This window comes from Lissotriton helveticus, chromosome 10, assembly GCF_964261635.1.
Source record: "Lissotriton helveticus chromosome 10, aLisHel1.1, whole genome shotgun sequence".
Taxonomy (NCBI): domain Eukaryota; kingdom Metazoa; phylum Chordata; class Amphibia; order Caudata; family Salamandridae; genus Lissotriton; species Lissotriton helveticus.
Window position 1 is genome coordinate 914,914,660 of NC_136071.1, and position 21,930 is coordinate 914,936,589.

The 21,930-nt window shown below is 41.2% G+C and overlaps 1 protein-coding gene across 1 annotated transcript in view; it reads right to left on the bottom strand.

Annotated features, from left to right (window-relative positions):
* The window catches only part of LOC144784639 (macrophage mannose receptor 1-like), a 949,320-nt gene that overhangs the window by 154,027 nt on the left and 773,363 nt on the right, over positions 1-21,930 (bottom strand). The window contains exon 24 of the mRNA XM_078663568.1: positions 6,861-7,093. Coding sequence (XP_078519694.1) covers positions 6,861-7,093 — 233 coding nt within the window. The remainder of the gene's footprint in view (positions 1-6,860; positions 7,094-21,930) is intronic.

Consider the following 21,930-nt stretch of genomic DNA (forward strand, 5'->3'; position numbering starts at 1 on the left):
GGAGTGGATGGTGTTCATGATCTCGATGGTGTCGTCGTCATTGATGTTGGTCCAGGAGAGAAGGTGGTTGGTGTGGAGGGTGGTCATGGGGGCAGACGATTCTGTGGTTTGGCGGGGCGGTCGTGGCGTGAAGCTGTCGTGGATGTCTGCGATCTTGCGATGGAAGAAGGTGGCCAGAGTCGCACAGGTCTTGTGAGGGAGGGATGTCGTTGGTGTTGGAGAGTTCCTTCATGATGTTGAAGAGCTCTTTGCTGTTGTGTGCATTGTTGTCTAGGAGGTCTTTGTCTAGGCTGTCTAACCCGACCCTAGGAGGATGATGCAGTGGAAGAGCATCAGGATAGGACATCCAGCCGGAGGTCTAGACCTGCTGCTTCCACCACCAACCCTGTGGGCCTACAGCTAAGGAGTCATGAACAACAGCAGTGATCCCACCCCTCACTAGGAATGCCCCGAAGTATGATCGTAGGTGCAACCTACAGTTTTAGCAGTGACTCACAGGTGATATTCTGTATCAGACTAGTCCATTTATTTTTGTTTGAATTGAAAGGGATGTAATGTGCAACCCAATAACATGCATGACTGGTATGGTTGTATGGATCCCAAGGCTAGGCAAGCCCTATGAAAAGAATAAAAAATAAAAAAGGCTAAAGGCACTCTGCCTCAGTTCAGGAAGGTGCATGATGTGTGTCCCTGCAGCCTGAGTGAACACCAGAATCTGAAAGTAGTGGCCAAAACCTGATTCCATACGCCCCCTCCCCACCACATTTTTCATTGAATCATATGTGCATAATCATTGTCATTGTTTTGTAGGAAAATGCCACTGGCAAGAATGATGTGTAGTTGTTTAAGAGAAAATGCTGCTGCTAATCGAAAGGCGAAACATAAATAATGTATAAGCCTTTTAAATACATTTTCTTAGTATGAAGCTAAAAGAACAGAATGACGGTCAAATAATAGTTTGTAGGTTGGGCCTTGTTATGGTGACACACAAGCGGCATACATGCTAACATTTTGAATGTGGTAATATGTATATTTATCTGTGGAATTGATTTTCCCCACTGATTTACACTTAAACGAAGCAGATTTTAGGTGGGAGATACCTAAAACAAACCCATTTAGGGCTTTTAAAAAAATGGGAATATATGTACACAGGTCAAACATTACATGGGTGGAAACAAGCATATTCATTATTGGAATAGGGATAAACATAAAGCATGAATAAATTGATACATTAAAATATTTTGAACAATATTAAATAAAAAAGAGAATAAATAGATTGAAAATCAAGTCTGACAAACGGCCGTTCAACTGAATTGCCTACTCGCCGGGTTGATACATTTTTTTATCCTTGTCGTCTCACTTTACATCTGAAGAGGATTTTTTTGGCTTTAAATTAGGAAAACACGTACCGTGGGTGGATAATGAAATAGATTGGCCTGACTTCTCAGCTACTGCATGGGGTCTCTAGTGCATGAGCTCTCCGCGTGGCAGTTGAACATTAAGGCTAACGTTTGAATGTAATATGCATGCGCGTACGACAAAAAAAAAAAAAAACGTGCGCACTGGTTTCACTTCTACTAAAACCAAAAAATATTTGCATTGCAATAGTTCTCGCCTTTAAATGTTTAATGGTTATGTCCCAAACTCATTTGAGATTTTGTTGACTAGAATGAGAACTAACCATCTTACCAATATCAGGCTGACTCATTATGAACAGGTGATACTTGCAGCTCAAAATATCTTGATTAAGAGGCGTAGTACTTTGAATCCAGCAACACTGCTTCCTAATTCTGACAGGAATTGTGAAAACAGGGTACTTGATGACGATGAAGATGTAGCTGACTTGATTGTCTGGAGGTGACTGAATTATCCACTAAACCAAGACCAAAAATTGTTTGAGAAACCAACATTGAACACTGAGAGCTGCCTATGCAGTATGTTCCATTTCAGAGACATTAGAACAAAGCATCTTTTCTGCTGATTGTAACTTCAGCGTAAGCGGCAGAGTTAGTTTTATTGACAAGAGCTATTTGCCTGTCGAAGAATTTGAATGTAACGATCTATACAGAGATCCAGTATGGTTCTCATGATGTGGATGATTTCATTCAACTGAGGTGACATCTTCTGGATCTTTGATTAAAAATGGTGCTTAAGTATTGGATTTGTTGAAAGCAATACAAAAGCCTAATAAAATTATGGTGGTCTGGTGTGTTTCCCAAAAGCTGAAAGGGATGTAGTCACTCTTGAAAACAAATATGCTGACAAAATGGTAAGCTAATGTGCATGATATACAAAGTTGTGCAGGAAAGTGAAAATGATGAATCAAGGATTAGTACAAAACAGTACAGAACAGTACAAAATGCAGAAAATGGAAACTGTCTATTTATTAATTCAATCCAAACTTCTCTGAGTGAGCTGAGAGATCTTCAAGAGGATGCATCCGATAAAGAGTAAATATGTCCTCCCAGATTTGATGGTCTACCCAATGTGCAAATACAATAGGAGATAGATTATTGGATAAACCAGTGGGTATGTGATCCCAAGATTTAGAAGGTGTTTTCAAAAGATATAACAATCCAGGTGTGGAGGGGTGGTTTTATTTTGCTTTGGCATGCACTTCACATGACCTTGTATTCTGTAATTGCACAAGTAAGACCACCCAAAAATGTTGAGTGATGATTATCTTCAGTGATGTCCTGCATGCACAAGGTTCTGGCATATTCTCAAGACAGAAAGTTTGAAATGTTTGGTGGAAACATAAAGCCATTTTATATTAAAGTAAAACATTGTGAACAGTTACTCCTTCCATTTCCTGGTTCCTCATTTGGGTCTTGACATTTTGGTCCTCTTCCCTGTAGACAGAGAGCTATATCTCCTGTCTGCTTCTGTATTTTTCAGATAGTGTGAATCCCAGTTGCATTGGTTACTCTTCATTCTCCTCAGTCCTGGGAAGGGACATTAGTATGGAGTCAGACATTTTTTATTCTTCTTCCTTTCCTGTTGTCGTTCCAGGATTCTGTAATAATCTGGCTGGGTAAGGTACGGAAATTGTGAAAAGAGGCCCATCTAGGCATTTGAACCAGTACATCTTTTACTTCTTCCTGGAGTCTATCATGAAATAATGTGAATGACGTGGAGTGTGCTCTGTTGGTTTCTCGACCAATAACTTATAGCTTGGTTATGAAGAACAACATGTCCAATGAACCTATTTTTTTGTGCTGAAAATAGTAGAACATTTCTTTAAAGTTTGTTATAAATGCCATGTAACTATCCAATAGTAGACTATCCTGAGATACCTATGGGATAGCCACATGCTAATGTTTTTCAGACAGTGTTGAAGATTTGGAATCCCACCTTGGCCAGGATTGATATGTGAACCTGCGGTTTAGTCCTGAAAAGGATGAGACAGGTATCAAGGAATTAGTTTAATTTTCTCAGAGAACTGTTGAATTTATGTTCTAGTAAACTAGCCATTGGAGGATCAAATGACCGTTGATGCAACACAATGGATGAAGTGCCACATTCTCTACTTTTAAGGTTTGACTCTGGGCAGACAAAGTGTTCACTGCAATTAGAATGCTCTGCACTTGATCGATCTGTATAGCTCTTTGAAAGATTTGCTGATGTTGAGACTTGTAAAGAGCTGGTTTCCATAAGGACACAAGTCTAGTCTTCTTTTCACATAGAAAAGGCTTGCTGCTTCTTTCTCTCACTCACAACTCTAGAATAGGAAATGCAGCACATAACAGAAAGAGAAATGGACCGGTAGCCTAACTGACCTCAGAGGGAAAACCCAGAAACCAAAAAATAAAATCCTCTCAAGTCCAGCCATCACAATTATGAAGAAACTGAAGAACTAACTGTAGATGGAATACCTGCTAAGGTGAAGGTGTCCAGAAAAGTTTATAGTTGGGGTATTCTGATACATACTTCTAAAGTGCGGATTTCGCACCTTTTGAATATTCCCCAGGCTTTGGGAGGAATGACTTCAAGAGTGAGACTGGGAGACATACTGATGCCCCTACACCTTCTATGGAGCTTGAGTAGGGGTGGCGAGGCAGGGTGTACTTCTTATGTTTTTTTCTTTGACTTACCTGATGTCTTTGATTGAGAAGATGATCTGCTGAGTGAATTGCTTCAAGAAAGGGAATGGGATGTTCCCTTTAACTTTGAACGGTCACAGGATGGAATTTTACAATAATTAGCTGCCTAGAGCTTTGTTTCATGGTCCTGGGTGGCCTTCGGGTGCATGAAGGTACAGTCACTTCAGGACTTGGAGTCATGGTCTGACCCCGAGCTTCAAAGACATTCTGTCATAGACATTAGTTTGTGACAGTCTCTACATGTTTTAAGCCCTGTAGTTTTTTGGGGAGTGACATTCCCTTGCACGCTGGTAGAAATTGCAAAGGTTTGAGTGAACACTCAGATGAAGAGACGAAGCCTAGCTCTGGAGCAGCGTCTGGTGGCGTGAAAAGAAAGGAATTGATGTCAACGCACATGGGTGGTGCTTATTTGTGGCTAAGTTTGTCACTTCAGGGGTGGGACAGCATTGGCCCGAAGTTGCATTACGCCACCTAGCAGCACGCAGAGGTAGTGCTAAAGATTTTGCTGATCCAGTCTGATGCCTGGGGAATATTCAATAGGTCTGTGATCTATGGTTAGATAGATTATCTACCAGAAAGAGCTTTATGAAAAGTAAGTAACTTGTTCAGTGCGGTAAAGGAAAATTTGTAAGAAAGGATTTGTAAGGGACCCATAAATGTATAACCAAAGAAATATTGTATTGTATTGTATTGTAATTGCATTTATATAGAGCTTACTGCCCCTGACGAAGCGCCAAAGCTCTTTTTCGGCGGGTAGCACGCTACTCCGGGACCCATAGAGGATTAGTGTTGAATTAGTATAGTGAAACATGCAAGTACATTTTAAGTGGTGGATAGGTTAGTCAGTTATTTGGATTTGGAATGATAGCAGAAGGACAAAGGTTTGTATTTATTTATCGCTCGCTTGTTGACGCCCGCTATTCAGGAAGCCTATAAAGGATTAATGGTGAATTAATATGGTGAAATATGAGGTCATTTCAGTGGTGGATATTAGTCTGTTACTTGGAGTGAGAAGGATAGCAGAGGGATAAAAGGGGAAGAAAGATTTGCATTCATATAGCACTTGTTACCCCTGATGGGTGTTGAAGCGCTTTTCTGGCGAGTAGCACGCCACTCCGGAACCCATAAAGGATTAGTGTTGAAAATTAGAATAGTATAAATATGAAGTAATTTGAGTAGTAGATATGTTATTCAGTTATTTGGGCAGTATATTAGTATAGTTGAATATGGAATATGGAATTTGAGAAGTGAACATGTCAGTCTGTTAATTTTGATTGAAAAGGATAGTGGAGGGATAAAAGAGTGAAGGATTTTTTTTTCTTCTTTCTTTTAGGTCTTATAAGTAGGAAGAGGCTTTTGGATGAGTAAAAAGGAGTTTTGGAGGGAAGGAGTCAGAGGGGAGAGTTTAGAAAGGTTTGTTTTAGGGGATCGGTGTAGTAAAAAGAGGTGTCAGATGATGCAAGGAGGGGTAGAGCAGGAGAGAGTCTAGAAAGGGTTATTTTGGCGATCATAGTAGTGGTATGGGGTTTGGGATAAATGAGACAGTGGATGTAGAGGATATATTGATAGATGTATAGGATGAGAGATAGGGTAGTGCATTAGAAGGAGCAGTTGAAAGAAGTTTGAGATGAGTCAGAAGGTTGGGCTAGAAGATATATTGAGCGAAGTATAGGCTGAGAAATAGGCTAGTGCATTGGATATGCTAATTTAGAAGACAGTGATAAATATATAGATCCCTAAGTACATTGAAAGTATTTAGATACATAAAGGAAGTAAGCATATTTAGATTAAATATATTGATAGAGGCACAGAGGCACTTCCTGGACTCTGCTCACTGCAATCTGGGGCACATGTAGGCTGCCACTCACAAGATAGAGGAGAATGATTTGGGGTGCATTCAGCAAGACCTTAAGGGGCCTGGACAGGTGTGAGAGGAGGGCTCAGACTTGCCTGGTAGCTGAATAGCCAATGGTCTGCTGGTCTGGGGTTGGGATATGGGCAGTTGCTTCTCCTGTTCAGAACCTCCTAGGAGACAGACAGGCTCAATCCACAACTTTGGACTTCTGCAGGTAAAGGCTTTACTAACTCGAAATCTAACAATACTGTTAGACCATGCTTCTCACTTTGAAAGTCGGGACACACTGGCCTCTATCTAGGCATGATTTATTTCTCCCAGTTTTTTAATTTTCTTGGGTTAAAGAGACATCTACATGTACCTAGTGTAACATATTCATACTTGCCATGTTTGTCTTAAAACTGTGTTTTAAATCTGAAAGTCAGAACACACAGATTGGTTAAGGCACAGCTACAGATAGTGAGTGAAGAAGACACTAGGGAAAACCAAAAATACATTATACATAATCTAAATCACTTAAACATTTAAAAAAGCAAAAACTTATAAGAAAGCTATTCATAAAATAAATAAAAGCACCATGCAGATATTAGTGCAATTAAAGTAGCAATGGCACTAATCAGAGGCCAGCACACCCACAAGCCAAAAAGAATGAGATGTTTGCCACACCAAAGCAAATCCATTGATTAATTGGTAAGTGAAACACCTGCAATACATACACAGGACCTTGGTGCACAACAGACTGTTGAGGTGACTGAGTAAATTATTATCAATAAAAAATGCAACTATTTACTTAAACATGCCAATGCATAATTCATTAATTGTGACCTGTTAGACATATTTTATGCATTAGCTCCATTATTTCTATACAGTATTCTAATGTTTTCATAAATATGGATTCATACCACATTGCTGTTGAGGCCAATCCATACAGGCTGCTTATATTTCAACATCTGCGTTGCTAAAAAAGATTGTGTGTAGGAATCTAAAATGCTGACAAGTTCAGAGTCTTGTGCCTTGCATTGCCTGCGTGCTTCATCCCACGTCATCTGGATGCGTGCAATTTTGTAGTTGCTGTTTCCATATTTGAGAAAATTTGAGGATGGGATGGTTGTAGGATTATCAGACAATGATTGACCTGCAATAGGAGACAGTAGGAGAGTTAGGGGATAAATACCAGCCCCAACAAAGCACAAAGTGACCTTCACATGAACAGACCTCCCAACTAAATAAATAATGATACAGTGTGAGAAGGGAGCAGGGTGTTGTAGGGCATGGAGCCTCTTGCTGAGTAGGCTCCCGTCAGGAAAACAAAACCTTGTGAATGCTGTTGTCGATGTGCTGGGGTGTTTTCACACTTCCTAATGAATGTCAGTAGTTCAAAGCCTCCGAAAACTGGCTGACATCCATTGTTTACTGTAGTTTTCAGCTCCTTTTCCCTGCTACTATGTGATATTGGCTAATCACTGGGTGACTGTGTGATGGGAGTCGATATTGTGTGTCTCAATGTTGGCACTTTGTGTGTTGGCAGGTCTGCAAGAATTAACATTGAACACTGCTGACTGATTGTACTTTGAGGAGTCTCACAATGCATCCAGCTAGAGGTCTGAGAAATGGTAAAATTATTTTTTGTGAAGTTTCACTAAATCCACTACATAATGCTTTTAGAAAGAAATACAGTTTAACCATAACTTCTGTGGCTTTTTCACACTGTTTGTAAATAAGTCACACAGGTTTCTGGCAGGAGATTGGTATAGCCAAAAAACGTCTCTCAGCGAGACACTTTCTGCATGAATCAGTCTCCTGTAGGCACAAAGTACACAAAATGAGGTAATTACAAAATTCAGTAATTTCACCAGACATTTTAAATTGTGCACAGGCCTGTACCAAAGACAAGTCCATGGCAAATTCGAGGATAATTCCACATATTAAAACATATTGAGAAAAACCTGTGTTTCATCCTCAGTCAACAACCACAATCCCTTGCAGGGCGAACCACAAACAGTCAGTAAATTAACCAGTGCTTAACCCTGTGGTAGCTTGGCACATAAGCAGTCAGGCTTAAAGTAAAGGCGATATGTAACATTTTTATACAGCACTTAAACAGTAACAAAGTGAAAACCACACACAATAAAAATTCAACACCAACTTAGAACAACAGAGTAAAATGTAATACATTATTTGATGTGAAAATAGCAAAAATCCAACCAGTAGAAAAAGATTAATTCATATAATGCATATTTATCGTTTTTAGTAAAAACTAGCTCCGAAAAGATCAAAGTGTCAACCATAGACATCTAATCACTGGAGACTGAGGCAAAGTCGAAAGTTATGACTGATACCACCCCATACACCCTGACAACATTCAGTCCTCCTTTGTCTAACTGTCTGGAGGATTACACAAAGGCCAGTTGCCATGCTAATCAAAGTCATGTGACCCAGGACACAGACTGTAGGAACAAAATGGTTAGGACGAGAAAATGCCTTTCTAAAGGAAGTATTTTCAGAACTGTGACTTAAAATCCAACTTTACCATTACAGAAAAATGAAATTAGATTTCTTTAGAGACCAAACATGACATTTTTACCTGTTCTTAAACAAATGTTATCACTTCAATTCAATTCAATAAAAAAAATCTTTATTCGGCTGCATGAGGAAACATAAAAAAAGACACTTATAAAAATACATAAATAATTAAAAACAGACACATTCTTTTGGGTCAATCATTATCTTTCTAAATAGAGCAATCTAAAGGTCTCTAGATCAATGTGCTGGTAAAACTCAAAAACATACATTGATTGCCGTGCACGCACAGGGATTTCCAAGAACAGTCGATCACAATAAAATATGTCCTTGTTATTCAGCAGGAGCAATACATTATAAGCTTCTCTAAAAACAGTAATGTGTAGCCTCTTCATTTGATTTGCTTGAAAACCTAGAGGGAAACTTAACAGGTACTTGATTGTCCCTCCCTGAAACGGAACAATGGACTGTGCTCCCAGTGACCCATGGGACTGGACAAATATCTTTGGGGTGGAACATGCCCTTTTGGGTTTATACCCAGATAAGCTGGCACTCTGGATTTGCCAGACTCCCTCTTCAGTCCCTTCACATGTGCAAGTTTAAACCAAATGGTCTGCAGCTGTACCTTGTTAATGGTGCGAGGGCCCCCTGGATTCTCAAACAATTGTTTACAGCCTATCTTGTGCATGCAAGATTCCATATACATTGACCATGGGATTGTTACACCTTTGTCAAAGGAGAGGCAATCTTTTATGATATCTTTTGTGAGGGTTCCCTCCATGTTGTTTCAAATTGTGAACCAAAGAAGCAATTGGCGGGCACTGATATAAGCCTCAACATAGGGGATGACCAGCTCGATGTGACATACATAACTAGAGCTAGAAATCAGTGTCCCTAGAATCTTCCTAAAAAATATGTGCTCCTGAAGTTGGATTTGGTGGCAGTTTTCAATTTCCCAAACTTCAGCCCCATAGGTAACGATGGGGAGGCACTGTGACTTGTAGATCTGAAGTAAGGGAACTGGGGCTCACCCTTCCTAGGGCGAGGTAAGCTAAGTAGGGAGCCCATGGCCTTGGAAGGTTTACTCTCACTATTTGTTATATGTGCTTTCCAAGAGCCATTATCACTAAAGACCATGCCAAGATAAGAAAAAGTGCCTGTGCAATATAAACTTGAATCACCTACATATAGAGATGACACAATGTGTTTTTTTTGGGCCGCGAGACATATTAAAGGATTTATTAAAATTATTTTGCAGATCTAATGATGTCATTGACTTTACCAAGCAACTCACTAAAAGAGATAGCGTCTTTGGAGTGTAGGCCATTAATACGGCATCATCAGCATATAGCAGTGCTGGTAAAAAAGAACCATTGATCCTAGGGACGTCGGGTGGTGGTAAATAAAAAATGGTGAAGGTCGTTAATATATAAAATAAAAAAAAGTGGGGCTAAAACACAGCTTTGTCTCCCGCCTCTCAGAATGCCAATATTTTCCCCTTTGGTGTTGATTCTTATTCTTGATTTCGTACCTCTATGCAAGTGTACCAGAAAGTACACTAGTGCTTCATCCAGGTCAAGGGAGATTAAAATAAACACCAGCTTTGAGAGGTTTACTCTGTCAAATGCAGTGGTTAGGTCCATAAAGCCAAGATATTTTGGGAGAATGTTTGGCTATAGCATATTTCCAGATAAATAACTTAAGGTTAAGACCCTGCTCAAACGTGCCCAACGTAGGTCTAAAACCATACTGATTAGGGTAGAGCATTGACTTCTCTTTAGACCACTCATTAATGTGGTTGTATAAGGCCCTGCCTAAAAATTTTAGGGTGGTATCAATGAATGAAATGAGCCTATAACTACTGCACTGGGAACGGTCCCTTTTTTAAAAATAGGTACTATTATGGAAGTCAACCATGACTTGGGAGCTGGGGCGAAAGCGAGACTGTTAAAAACATTCAACAGTAATGGTGCCCAGAAGTCGGGGTTATGTGTCAAGAGGTCGATAGGAACCCCATCAGCGCCAGGTGCCTTGCCCCCGACACTCTGATGCAGTGTCTCCTCTACCTCTTCCAGAGACAATTTAAAGAGGTAAAGCTATGATCAAACAAGGTGTTGATATCTGGGCATTCCAGGTAATATGGGCCTCCCCGTCCTGACTTGAAATCTTGCAATTGATCTTGGTCTCTAATTGATTAGATTGTTTCATTTCTTTAATGACAGCCCAGAAGAGTTTACTGTTCTTGTTATTTGCTGCTGTAGTTAGGTAGTTCCCTTATTGAATTAATAAATCAGCTTTTCTAGTAGTTATAAACCCCTTATACTTCTTCTTGCCAGCTTCAGCCACAATCAGGGGATTCTTTATAGAAGCCTTAAGGATCCGTCCCAGCTGATGGTGCTTAGCAGTGGAGCACTCCCAATTAAACCATCGTGGTCTACCGGGTGGTTTGTAGGTTGGTATCATAAGCTCTTTTTTAATCTTATTGCACAGGCGACAACTGCAGGGCTAGTAGTATCAGCCACATTGAGGCATGCCTGCACAACAGGGAGGTTTTCATTGATCACTTTCCGAAATAGATGTTTAGGTGCTACAGTTCTCCATTTTAACCTTAGTCCATTCGAAGAGGGGTCAAGATGACAGGCCCTGATCTCCATATTAAATAATAGTGTTGGTGCTAAAGCAAAAAGAATTTCAATATGATTGTGATCACTGTAGCTGGAGGAGATCAATTTGCCATGTAACAAAAGGTCTTCGAAATTAGAAGATATCAAAATGTAATCTATTGTGTAAGACTGACCTCGACCCCAATTTATAAGGGGTGATTCGATGTCACTATGAGCAGTATCCATGAAATGTATTAAATCGTGGGTTGCTTATAGGGAGACCAAGTTCCGCCCTCTTACATTCGAGCTATTTGATTCGACAATGCCCTCTGTGGAATTAAGATCAGGATTCCTAATGTAAGAAAGAGATGGAGATGTTGGACAGAGTCTTGCATCAAAATCTCCCCCTATACAGTAGCCAGTGGTTTGGCCACTATCGGCTGTAATTTTATGAAGGGCGGATATATTTTCAAATAGGGATATACATTTGATGTTGGGCACACAGATGAAATCATTGTTATAAAAATTAGTTAGGTATAACGTCCGACCTCTTTTATACCTTGCTGTCAAAAAATTGGCATCAACTGTCTCTAAGGCCTTCGCACTACCTCTAGCTTTAATATTCACCCAGGTTGCTAAACCCCCTATTGCACACTCATACATTGATGGAGATGCTGGATTGTAAAAGCAAATGAAGCCAGTTATATGTACATAATTTCTCAACCATGTTCCTAGTTTATCACACTGGGTAATAAAGGTGAGCCAGTCAGTGCATGATAGTTTGGATTGTAACCTGGCTATGTTCGAGCTCAGTATTTTTAGTGTGTTATATTTAGAGTTTCCAGTTTCACTAGAACCTACAATGTTTTAGAGCTGAATCTGGGGTTGACTTGGTGGTAGCTGAGACGTTCCTATCAGGAAGAGTGGATCTCAGTCAGTCCAGCCCATCTAAACCTTCTAGAATGGCATACCTGTTCTCCAAAGTGAGATGTGGGGGTGGTGTAGGATATTGTGACTTTATAAAAAATACCCTAGGGAAGGCAGCAAATGTAAGTGGCAAAGCAGCTGCTATCTTCCTGCTGTCTTAACAAATTGCATGCAAGGGATGGTCTTTGTAAGGTAACCACAATACAGTCAGTTACAATAGTTTTTTCGGAGCGACCGACCCATCCTACCCTCCTGACCATCAATATGTCATTAATGTGAATAAAATTAAAGCCTTTATGTTTGGTAAACCAGGATTCTGTTTGGTTGTCCCTCAATACTGGTACTCCTGCCAAGACTACTGCACAGGGGCAAGCTGCCAGGGGGAGATCCAGGGGGTCTAAGTTTAACAAAAGTTCTCGGGATTCAGTTTCATTGCGTGCATTGCTGCCACCTGAATAAACACTATGGGCCATATGTAGGTAATAGTTCAAAGGAAGTGAAAAACCGCTGCACTCCTGGTTTAAGCAAAGATTATCAAAATATTAATCAAATAATCTTTTAGGTAAGGGTGCTTAAGAGGGTCGCCATCTGTCCTTAGAGGCGCAGGAATATCTGAAGAACATATGATGCCTTATGTGTGTAACGGTAGAAACTTGAGCACACCTGAATACAAACTTAATTGCAGTTGTGTTTAAAAATAAATGTAGTATAACTGAATGTTTGAAGTTTTATTCAATCTGTAATTAGGATCATATTCCTTCATATGGTCCAAATTCAATCCAAGAATTAAACTGCAGCATGATGTTATAGAGGTCACCCCAATGCATTTCAAGCCTTATGTGGGCTCTTCTTCAGGGGAAAAATATCTGAGGAGAAAATACAAATGGCATTGTATAAGAATGGGAGCCCGAGTGAAGTATGGGTACAGAAGTGAAAAAAGTAAATATAAAAGTAAATATAAAAATGTGTACTGTTAATGGTGGCTAACTACCAAATTAAACCTGGCGTAGAGATAACCAGTGGCCTGGGCAGAAAAAGCAGAATAAATAGGGTGCAAACTGGTGTAAAAACGTGCAGATGATCAACACGAACAAGCCAGGCGCTGGCCGGAAAAACAATAGAAATAAAGTGCTGGGCAGGTGTACAAACATGAAGCTAATCAGAACGAACAAGTCAGGTACTGGCCGGTGAGAACAATGTCAGGGAAGTGATGGGCGGGTGTAAGAGCATGCAGATGGTCAAAAACGAACGAACCGGGTGCTCAGTAACAAGTACAGAAGACTGATCCCTTGGTGCATGCTAAAAAATGTCAAGTAAGCGCAATGTGACGACGGGTCTACAACAGCAGTGCAAATGTGAAAATTTACACCCGGGTGAGATTTACCATAATGTAAGCGTGCTGGTGTGAAAGCCTACCATGTGCGAGTAATCAAAAAACGCCGATGTCCGCCACATTCGGTGTAACAGCTTGCCGGTGTAAGATGGTGCCGGTGTATGCGCATGCGTATTGAATGTTGTGCCAATAAAGGTAGAAAGAGGACAGCGAGTAATAGATAAAGAGTGGTGGACAAAAATAAAAAAGGGAGAAAATATACATATCTGTGGAAAATGTTCAAGCACAAGTGATCAACATGTAAAAAAGTAAAAAAAAAAGTTAAACAAAATTCCTGTGGTAAAACGAAACATGTCACGTATAACCTATGCCAATATCTGGAACACCAAAATGATCATGAAATAATGAAATGGAAAAAGTTGATGAGGAGAATATGCATATAGAAATCTAGTACAATAGCCTGGGATCATGGGCTACGTTCAGAAACAAATATTGTGTGAGGGCGCACGATGACTGTAAACGTGGAGAAAAAACATGGGTAAATGAAGACTATTGTGAGTCTTAAGAGTGAAGGATAGCAATAGTGAAAAAAGGAAAGCAAAAAAGTCGTACTATGTCTGAAGGCACACGAAATAAGGTGGGCAGTAGAAAGGGAGTGAGAATATCAGACCTTTAGTAAATCAGTACAATAAGCTGAGAAAAAGGTGAAACGAACTAAAAAGGAACAAATATGGTAGAAATACAGGATAGAATAGAATAGAATTTGGAAAAAAAAAAAAGAAGTGGGGATACAAAATGGACTGACAGTGAGTGCAAAAGATGGGTTCTGGAAAAAAAATGAAGTAAGGTAAAAGAACTGCGAATAAATGAAATAGGTAAGATGGTACTTAGAAGTCAGAGAGAGTCCAAATGTTCATGAAGCCAATTAATCAAAGAAAACTGCTGTATTCCAGTTTTTCGTTGAGGCCCGTTGGATGAATGGATTTCAATTTGTGCATCCAGTAAAGTTCTCTTTGAAGCAAGAATTTTTTGGGATCCATATGTAGGTAATCCATTTTTACCGATTCTAAAATACTGAATTTTACCGATTCTGTATTTTAGAAACGGTAAATGGGATGTAGATAATAATTCGGTAAATTTTACCAAAAAGGTAAAATTCGGTAATTACCAATTCAGTATTTACTGATTCGGTAATTCCCATTCATTCCTATGGGCCTGGAGGTAAATACCGAATCGGTAATAGGGGGAAGACTTACAAGGGTGGCAGGGTGTCACATTGACACCCTGTTGCACCCCTGAATAGTGCATGGGTGCACATGTGGCACACATACATGCCCTAAGGGCATGTATGCCTGCCACATAGCACTCTTGGAAAAGCACAAATTTGCTTTTTCTAAGGTTTTCAATATTTACCACCAACGTTTAGTTTTTGGTAAATACCGAATGGCCGAAATTCGGTAATTTCGGCCGTTATCGACCGGTATTGGGCCTCCTACATATGGCCTAAGGTCCTTCTGCAATGGGTTAGAGACTATTGGTCTGCTGTCTCTTGTAAAGTTACATCCGGTCGATTATGCCGGTCTGCCATGCGTGTTCAGGGTATTACCAATTTGGCCAGCATTAGAGGTTCTTTGTAGGGCTGTACTGTAAGGTAGAGTTGAAGCATAAGATTTGATGGGAGAATAATGCTGGTAGTACAGTCAGTGTCTTTGTAAGCATTGTGCAATACACAAGGGCAGCAGGCAAAATCTAATTTCCTCTCTAGGGCCGTCAATTGCTCCAACAATGGTTTTAGCTTTTTAGCCAGAATATTGCTGAATCTATTGCACAAAACTTCACATGAAAAGGAATCCACTTGTAAAGCACCTGGATTTCACTGCTTGCTGTATTAATGCTAAGCAAAGTCTGTGGATCTGGTTGTGGTTTAGGTTGTGGGGCTTGATCTGACTGGATGGGTTGTGCCTATGTGAGCAATTTGGTTATTACTGGATGCAGGTCTAGGCGGTTGTTTCTTTTTATTAGCTAGCCGTTTGTTAAGTGCCCTTTTCCTTTTGGTTGCTGTATTTTTGGATAGAGGGGGGTATGAACGTGCTTTTGCACAGCTAAGTGAGGCGGTTTTGTTGCTCATGTTTATGGTAAGGTTTCTATTCCTGATAGTGTGGAATGAAGCATTTGGCGGCAGCAATTCACCCTTAGTTGAGGCAATAGTAGTTACAGCTTCCCCTGGTGCCAGCAACAAAAGTGGGACCCCATAATCAAATGACAACCACTGCTCTGTTAATTCAATCTCATTAGTAATGATCCCCACTGCTCTCTCTAACTTTGAGTCAACTTTGAGTCAAGGAACATTGAGGGGTGTACACAACCCCCCTAATTTCTCCCTTAATCCACTGCTTCACCATGAAAAGAGTTGGATGTATTCACACCTGTTTTAGAAAAAATATCTTGAAATGAGTCTTGTGGGAAAAGCAAAAGAGGAGGGCCTAGCCTGGCTGTGGACGGCCACAGACGGGCACAGACAGGCATCGTCTTCACCATGGCACACAAGGGGCCCGCGCTGAGGAATGCCTCAAGCTTATAAAAGGAGCTCCTGCACCTGCATCATTGGTAAATATAAAAGTAAATATAAAAATGTGTACTGTTAATGGTGGCTAACTACCAAATTAAACCTGGCGTAGAGATAACCAGTGGCCTGGGCAGAAAAAGCAGAATAAATAGGGTGCAAACTGGTGTAAAAACGTGCAGATGATCAACACGAACAAGCCAGGCGCTGGCCGGAAAAACAATAGAAATAAAGTGCTGGGCAGGTGTACAAACATGAAGCTAATCAGAACGAACAAGTCAGGTACTGGCCGGTGGGAACAATGTCAGGGAAGTGATGGGCGGGTGTAAGAGCATGCAGATGGTCAAAAACGAACGAACCGGGTGCTCAGTAATAAGTACAGAAGACTGATCCCTTGGTGCATGCTAAAAAATGTCAAGTAAGCACAATGTGACGACGGGTCTACAACAGCAGTGCAAATGTGAAAATTTACACCCGGGTGAGATTTGCCATAACGTAAGCGTGCTGGTGTGAAAGCCTACCATGTGCGAGTAATCAAGAAACGCCGATGTCCGCCACATTCGGTGTAACAGCTTGCCTGTGTAAGATGGTGCCGGTGTATGCGCATGCGTATTGAATGTTGTGCCAATAAAGGTAGAAAGAGGACAGCGAGTAATAGATAAAGAGTGTGGACAAAAATAAAAAAGGGAGAAAATATACATATCTGTGGAAAATGTTCAAACACAAGTGATCAACATGTAAAAAAGTAAAAAAAATAAGTTAAAAAAAGGTCCTGTGGTAAAACGAAACTTGTCACGTATAACTTATGCCAATATCTGGAACACCAAAATGATCATGAAATAATGAAATGGAAAAAGTTGATGAGGAGAATACGCATATAGAAATCTAGTACAATAGCCTGGGATCATGGGCTACGTTCAGAAACAAATATTGTGTGAGGGCGCACGATGACTGTAAACGTGGAGAAAAAACATGGGTAAATGAAGACTATTGTGAGTCTTAAGAGTGAAGGATAGCAATAGTGAAAAAAGGAAAGCAAAAAAGTCGTACTATGTCTGAAGGCACACGAAATAAGGTGGGCAGTAGAAAGGGAGTGAGAATATCAGACCTTTAGTAAATCAGTACAATAAGCTGAGAAAAAGGTGAAACGAACTAAAAAGGAACAAATATGGTAGAAAGACAGGATAGAATAGAATAGAATTGGGAAAAAGAAAAAGAAGTGGGGATACAAAATGGACTGACAGTGAGTGCAAAAGATGGGTTCTGGAAAAAAAATGAAGTAAGGTAAAAGAACTGCGAATAAATGAAATAGGTAAGATGGTACTTAGAAGTCAGAGAGAGAACAAGAACGGGGCAAAGTCCAAATGTTCATGAAGCCAATTAATCAAAGAAAACTGCTGTATTCCAGTCTTTTGTTGAGGCCCGTTGGATGAATGGATTTCAATTTGTGCATCCAGTAAAGTTCTCTTTGAAGCAAGAATTTTTTGGGATCCATATGTAGGTAATCCATTTTTACCGATTCTAAAATACTGAATTTTACCGATTCGGTATTTTAGAATCGGTAAATGGGATGTAGATAATAATTCTGTAAATTTTACCAAAAAGGTAAAATTCGGTAATTACCAATTCAGTATTTACTGATTCGGTAATTCCCATTCATTCCTATGGGCCTGGAGGTAATTACCGAATCGGTAATAGGGGGAAGACTTACAAGGGTGGCAGGGTGTCACATTGACACCCTGTTGCACCCCTGAATAGTGCATGGGTGCACATGTGGCACACATACATGCCCTAAGGGCATGTATGCCTGCCACATAGCACTCTTGGAAAAGCACAAATTTGCTTTTTCTAAGGTTTTCGATATTTACCACCAACTTTTAGTTTTTTGGTAAATACCGAATGGCCGAAATTCAGTAATTTCGGCCGTTATCGACCGGTATTGGGCCTCCTACATATGGCCCAAGGTCCTTCTGCAATGGGTTAGAGACTATTGGTCTGCTGTCTCTCGTAAAGTTACATCCGGTCGATTATGCCGGTCTGCCATGCGTGTTCAGGGTATTACCAATTTGGCCAGCATTAGAGGTTCTTTCTAGGGCTGTACTGTAAGGTAGAGGTGAAGCATAAGATTTGATGGGGGAATAATGCTGGTAGTACAGTCAGTGTCTTTGTAAGCATTGTGCAATACACAAGGGCAGCAGGCAAAATCTAATTTCCTCTCTAGGGCCGTCAATTGCTCCAGCAATGGTTTTAGCTTTTTAGCCAGAATATTGCTGAATCTATTGCACAAAACTTCACATGAAAAGGAATCCACTTGTAAAGCACCTGGATTTCACTGCTTGCTGTATTAATGCTAAGCAAAGTCTGTGGATCTGGTTGTGGTTTAGGTTGTGGGGCTTGATCTAACTGGATGGGTTGTGCCTATGTGAGCAATTTGGTTATTACTGGATGCAGGTCTAGGCGGTTGTTTCTTTTTATTAGCTAGCCGTTTGTTAAGTGCCCCTTTCCTTTTGGTTGCTGTATTTTTGGACAGAGGGGGGTATGAACGTGCTTTTGCACAGCTAAGTGAGGTGGTTTTGTTGCTCATGTTTATGGTAAGGTTTCTATTCCTGATAGTGTGGAATGAAGCATTTGGCGGCAGCAATTCACCCTTAGTTGAGGCAATAGTAGTTACAGCTTCCCCTGGTGCCAGCAACACAAGTGGGACCCCATAATCAAATGACAACCACTGCTCTGTTAATTCAATCTCATTAGTAATGATCCCCACTGCTCTCTCTAACTTTGAGTCAACTTTGAGTCAAGGAACATTGAGGGGTGTACACAACCCCCCTAATTTCTCCCTTAATCCACTGCTTCACCATGAGAAGAGTTGCATGTATTCACACCTGTTTTAGAAAAAATCTCTTGAAATGAGTCTTGTGGGAAAAGCAAAAGAGGAGGGCCTAGCCTGGCTGTGGACGGCCACAGACGGGCACAGACAGGCATCGTCTTCACCATGGCCCACAAGGGGCCCGCGCTGAGGAATGCCTTAAGCTGCTAAAAGGAGCTCCTGCACCTGCATCATTGGTTGTGGCCCTCCCCTGGGCCGGGACAACTGGGAGTTGGAGTCATCACTCCCCCCTTGGATGTCTGGGAACAGCAGCTGGTACGAGGCTCCCATGCTGCGGGGCGCCTCGAGTTGCTAAAATGCGCTCCTGTGCCTGCATCATTTGTTGCGGCGTTCTTCTGGGCCAGGACAGCTGGGGTTTGGATTCTCCACTCCCCCATTGGATGTGAGGCAACAGCAGCTGGTACGAGGCTCCCACAATGCGGGATGCCTCAGGCTGTTAAAAGGTGCTCTTGTGCTTGCTTCATTTGTTGCGGCTCTCCTCCGGGCTGGGGCATCTGGGGGATGGAGTCTCCCTCTTGAATGTGCGGCAACAGCGGCTGGTACGAGGTTATCACTTATTAAATGTAATACGGTAACCAAATATTATCCTATGGGCAAGTAAGCCCTCACAGTAGTGAAAAGCAAATTTAGGAGTTTTTCACTACAAGGACATGTAAAACTTAAAGGCATATGTCCAGCTTTTTAAATACATGCACCCTGACCTATAAGCCATGTAGGGCTTATTTGAGGTGTGATATATAAATTAAAAAGGGAGATTTAGGATTGCACAGGGATTATTTTGACGGGTTGAATTGGCAGTTTAGAACCGCACGCAGGCTGCAGTGGTAGGCAAGAGACATTTTTTAAATTTAAAAGGCTGCTAAAGTGGGTGGCACAATTACTGCTGCAGGGTCACAGGTAGCATTTAATTTACAGTCCAGGGGTACATCTAGTACCAGTTTACTAGGGAATTATAAGTAAATTGAATATGCCAATTGGGTGTGAGCCAAATTTAGCATGTTAAAATGACTGAACAGAAGCAGTTTAGCACTTGTTATCAGTAGCAAAGTGCACACAGTCCTGCAGGCCCACTTGTGGTAAATAAATAATTAATTACCGGTACTATTTTTGAATACAGTGAATAAAACAGATAGCTCAATAAATAAGAGACAGGATTCGAGGTATCAGAGTCTGACAGGCTTTAATCAGGCATAAGGGAAGGGACAGGAACGGGATAGCCTGCACGGAAATAGAAAGGATGGCAGCTGCACACCCAAAAAGTAACAGTACAGAGTATATATACTAATGCAATTACATTACATTCAATACAGTAGGCGTAGCAGTAGGCGTAACTCGTAGCAGTCGCGAAAGATAAGAGTAAAATGGGTGTAACAAGAAGGCGTGTACAGGGCGTATACATAGACATGTGATGTAGACGTCACAGAAGTGTCATAAATGGGGCGGAAACATGGAGGGGGCTACCTGAGCAGCTGGGACCTTTAACCTAGTGGTGCGCGCAAACGGGCAGTGACGTGTTACCAGGAAGAACTGGGGGCTATGACTTCTGCGCTGGAAGAGGAGACTAAAGTCTGCAGTGTCAGAACGACATGTACCTATATCATATCTGGTATCTGGTGTTTGGAGTACATGTTGATAGAATCCAAAAGTTATCAGGGCAAAGGCTACTTGACACTAAGACTGGTGCATGCATAATTCTACATGTATTGCGTGTGCTAGGAATATTCTATGAATATTAATACAGTATTTCTCTTACATGGAGACAGGAAGGCTAGACCATGGCTGAAACTATCGAGGCGATTCAGTAGCTTAGGAATGCAGAGAAGGAGGGCTGGACTGATAACTAGAAGCATAACATACTCTTGGCAGACAAACAGGCAGAGCCAGGCCGAGCCAGGCCGAGCCGGGCACTGTGAGGCAGGAAGTAAGTGAGGGGTCAGGGATGCGGTGGGGGCTGTATCGCTCCTCGGAGAGGGTTCAGGGGACTGGAGCTTGAATCTGATGTCCGGGCCCTTTTGAGGCCTAGGAACGGGGACAATTCAATGAATTAACGTGTACACTGTAAAATGGCAACATAGGCCTAATACTCGTTGCTTTCACGAGAACTGGAAACTGGCATACTAGAGATGGACACAACTATAATTGCGTCTTTAATCGATCATAGGGGGATACATGCATATCGATCATGCACATATAGCATAAGATGGGGAACACGTAGGCACATATAACATGGCAAAATTTACTTTTCCACATTCCCTCCTTGTGCCCTACGTTTCCATCAGGAAACATCAATATTCATGATACCATCTAACTGTTCATATAGCATCATTTGCTCGTCTCGAATTGTCTTGGAACGGGACTTAGGACTAGGAATACAAGAGGTAGCACACATGCCGCAAATCGCAGGGCCACAATGTAAACAGAGGCAGCAACTGAATATGATCATTACTGCAATACCTAGGAATGACAATACTTTCCATCCCCAGGCAGATATGATATTCCAGAGCCAACCGGACCATGTCCAGGTGCCTGGATTCTGGTGTAACTGATGGGCAATTTTATGAAGTCTGGTTATAGCTGAATAAACAGACGGCGCGTTATTAGGAATGAAAATGCAGCAACTAGATCCGATGACTCTACATGCTCCTCCTCTATCGGCCAGTATGACGTCAAGAACGAGACGATTTTGGAGCACAACAAATCTCATAGCAGATTGTTCTTCGGTTAAGTTACCTAGAGCGGAAGTAGTCTCATTCACTACTGCTTCAAGGGTTCTGGTTAACCTACGTATTAACTTACTATTCTGGATAGGGCCTATAAAGAAAAAGAAACCTTTATTGAAGTCTGTATACTGTTCTAGAGTAGTTTCAGTTTGATCGACAATTGGGGACTCAACCTCCCTTCTATGTCTGACGTGTACTAGATGTGTGTTTCTGTGATAATCAGATGGGGCTAGGAAAACTGGTGGCAGTAGGAAGGCAATGTAACATGTTCCATCCCAATCGAGGGGCAGACGAACATATGCGGTCTGACCACAAACAAAATAAGAATGACGTGAGGCTTTGAGAATAGATTTCCCACTGTCACTATACTCGACAATAGTAGTACAATCACTATGTCCTACATGTGCGGAACCATTCTT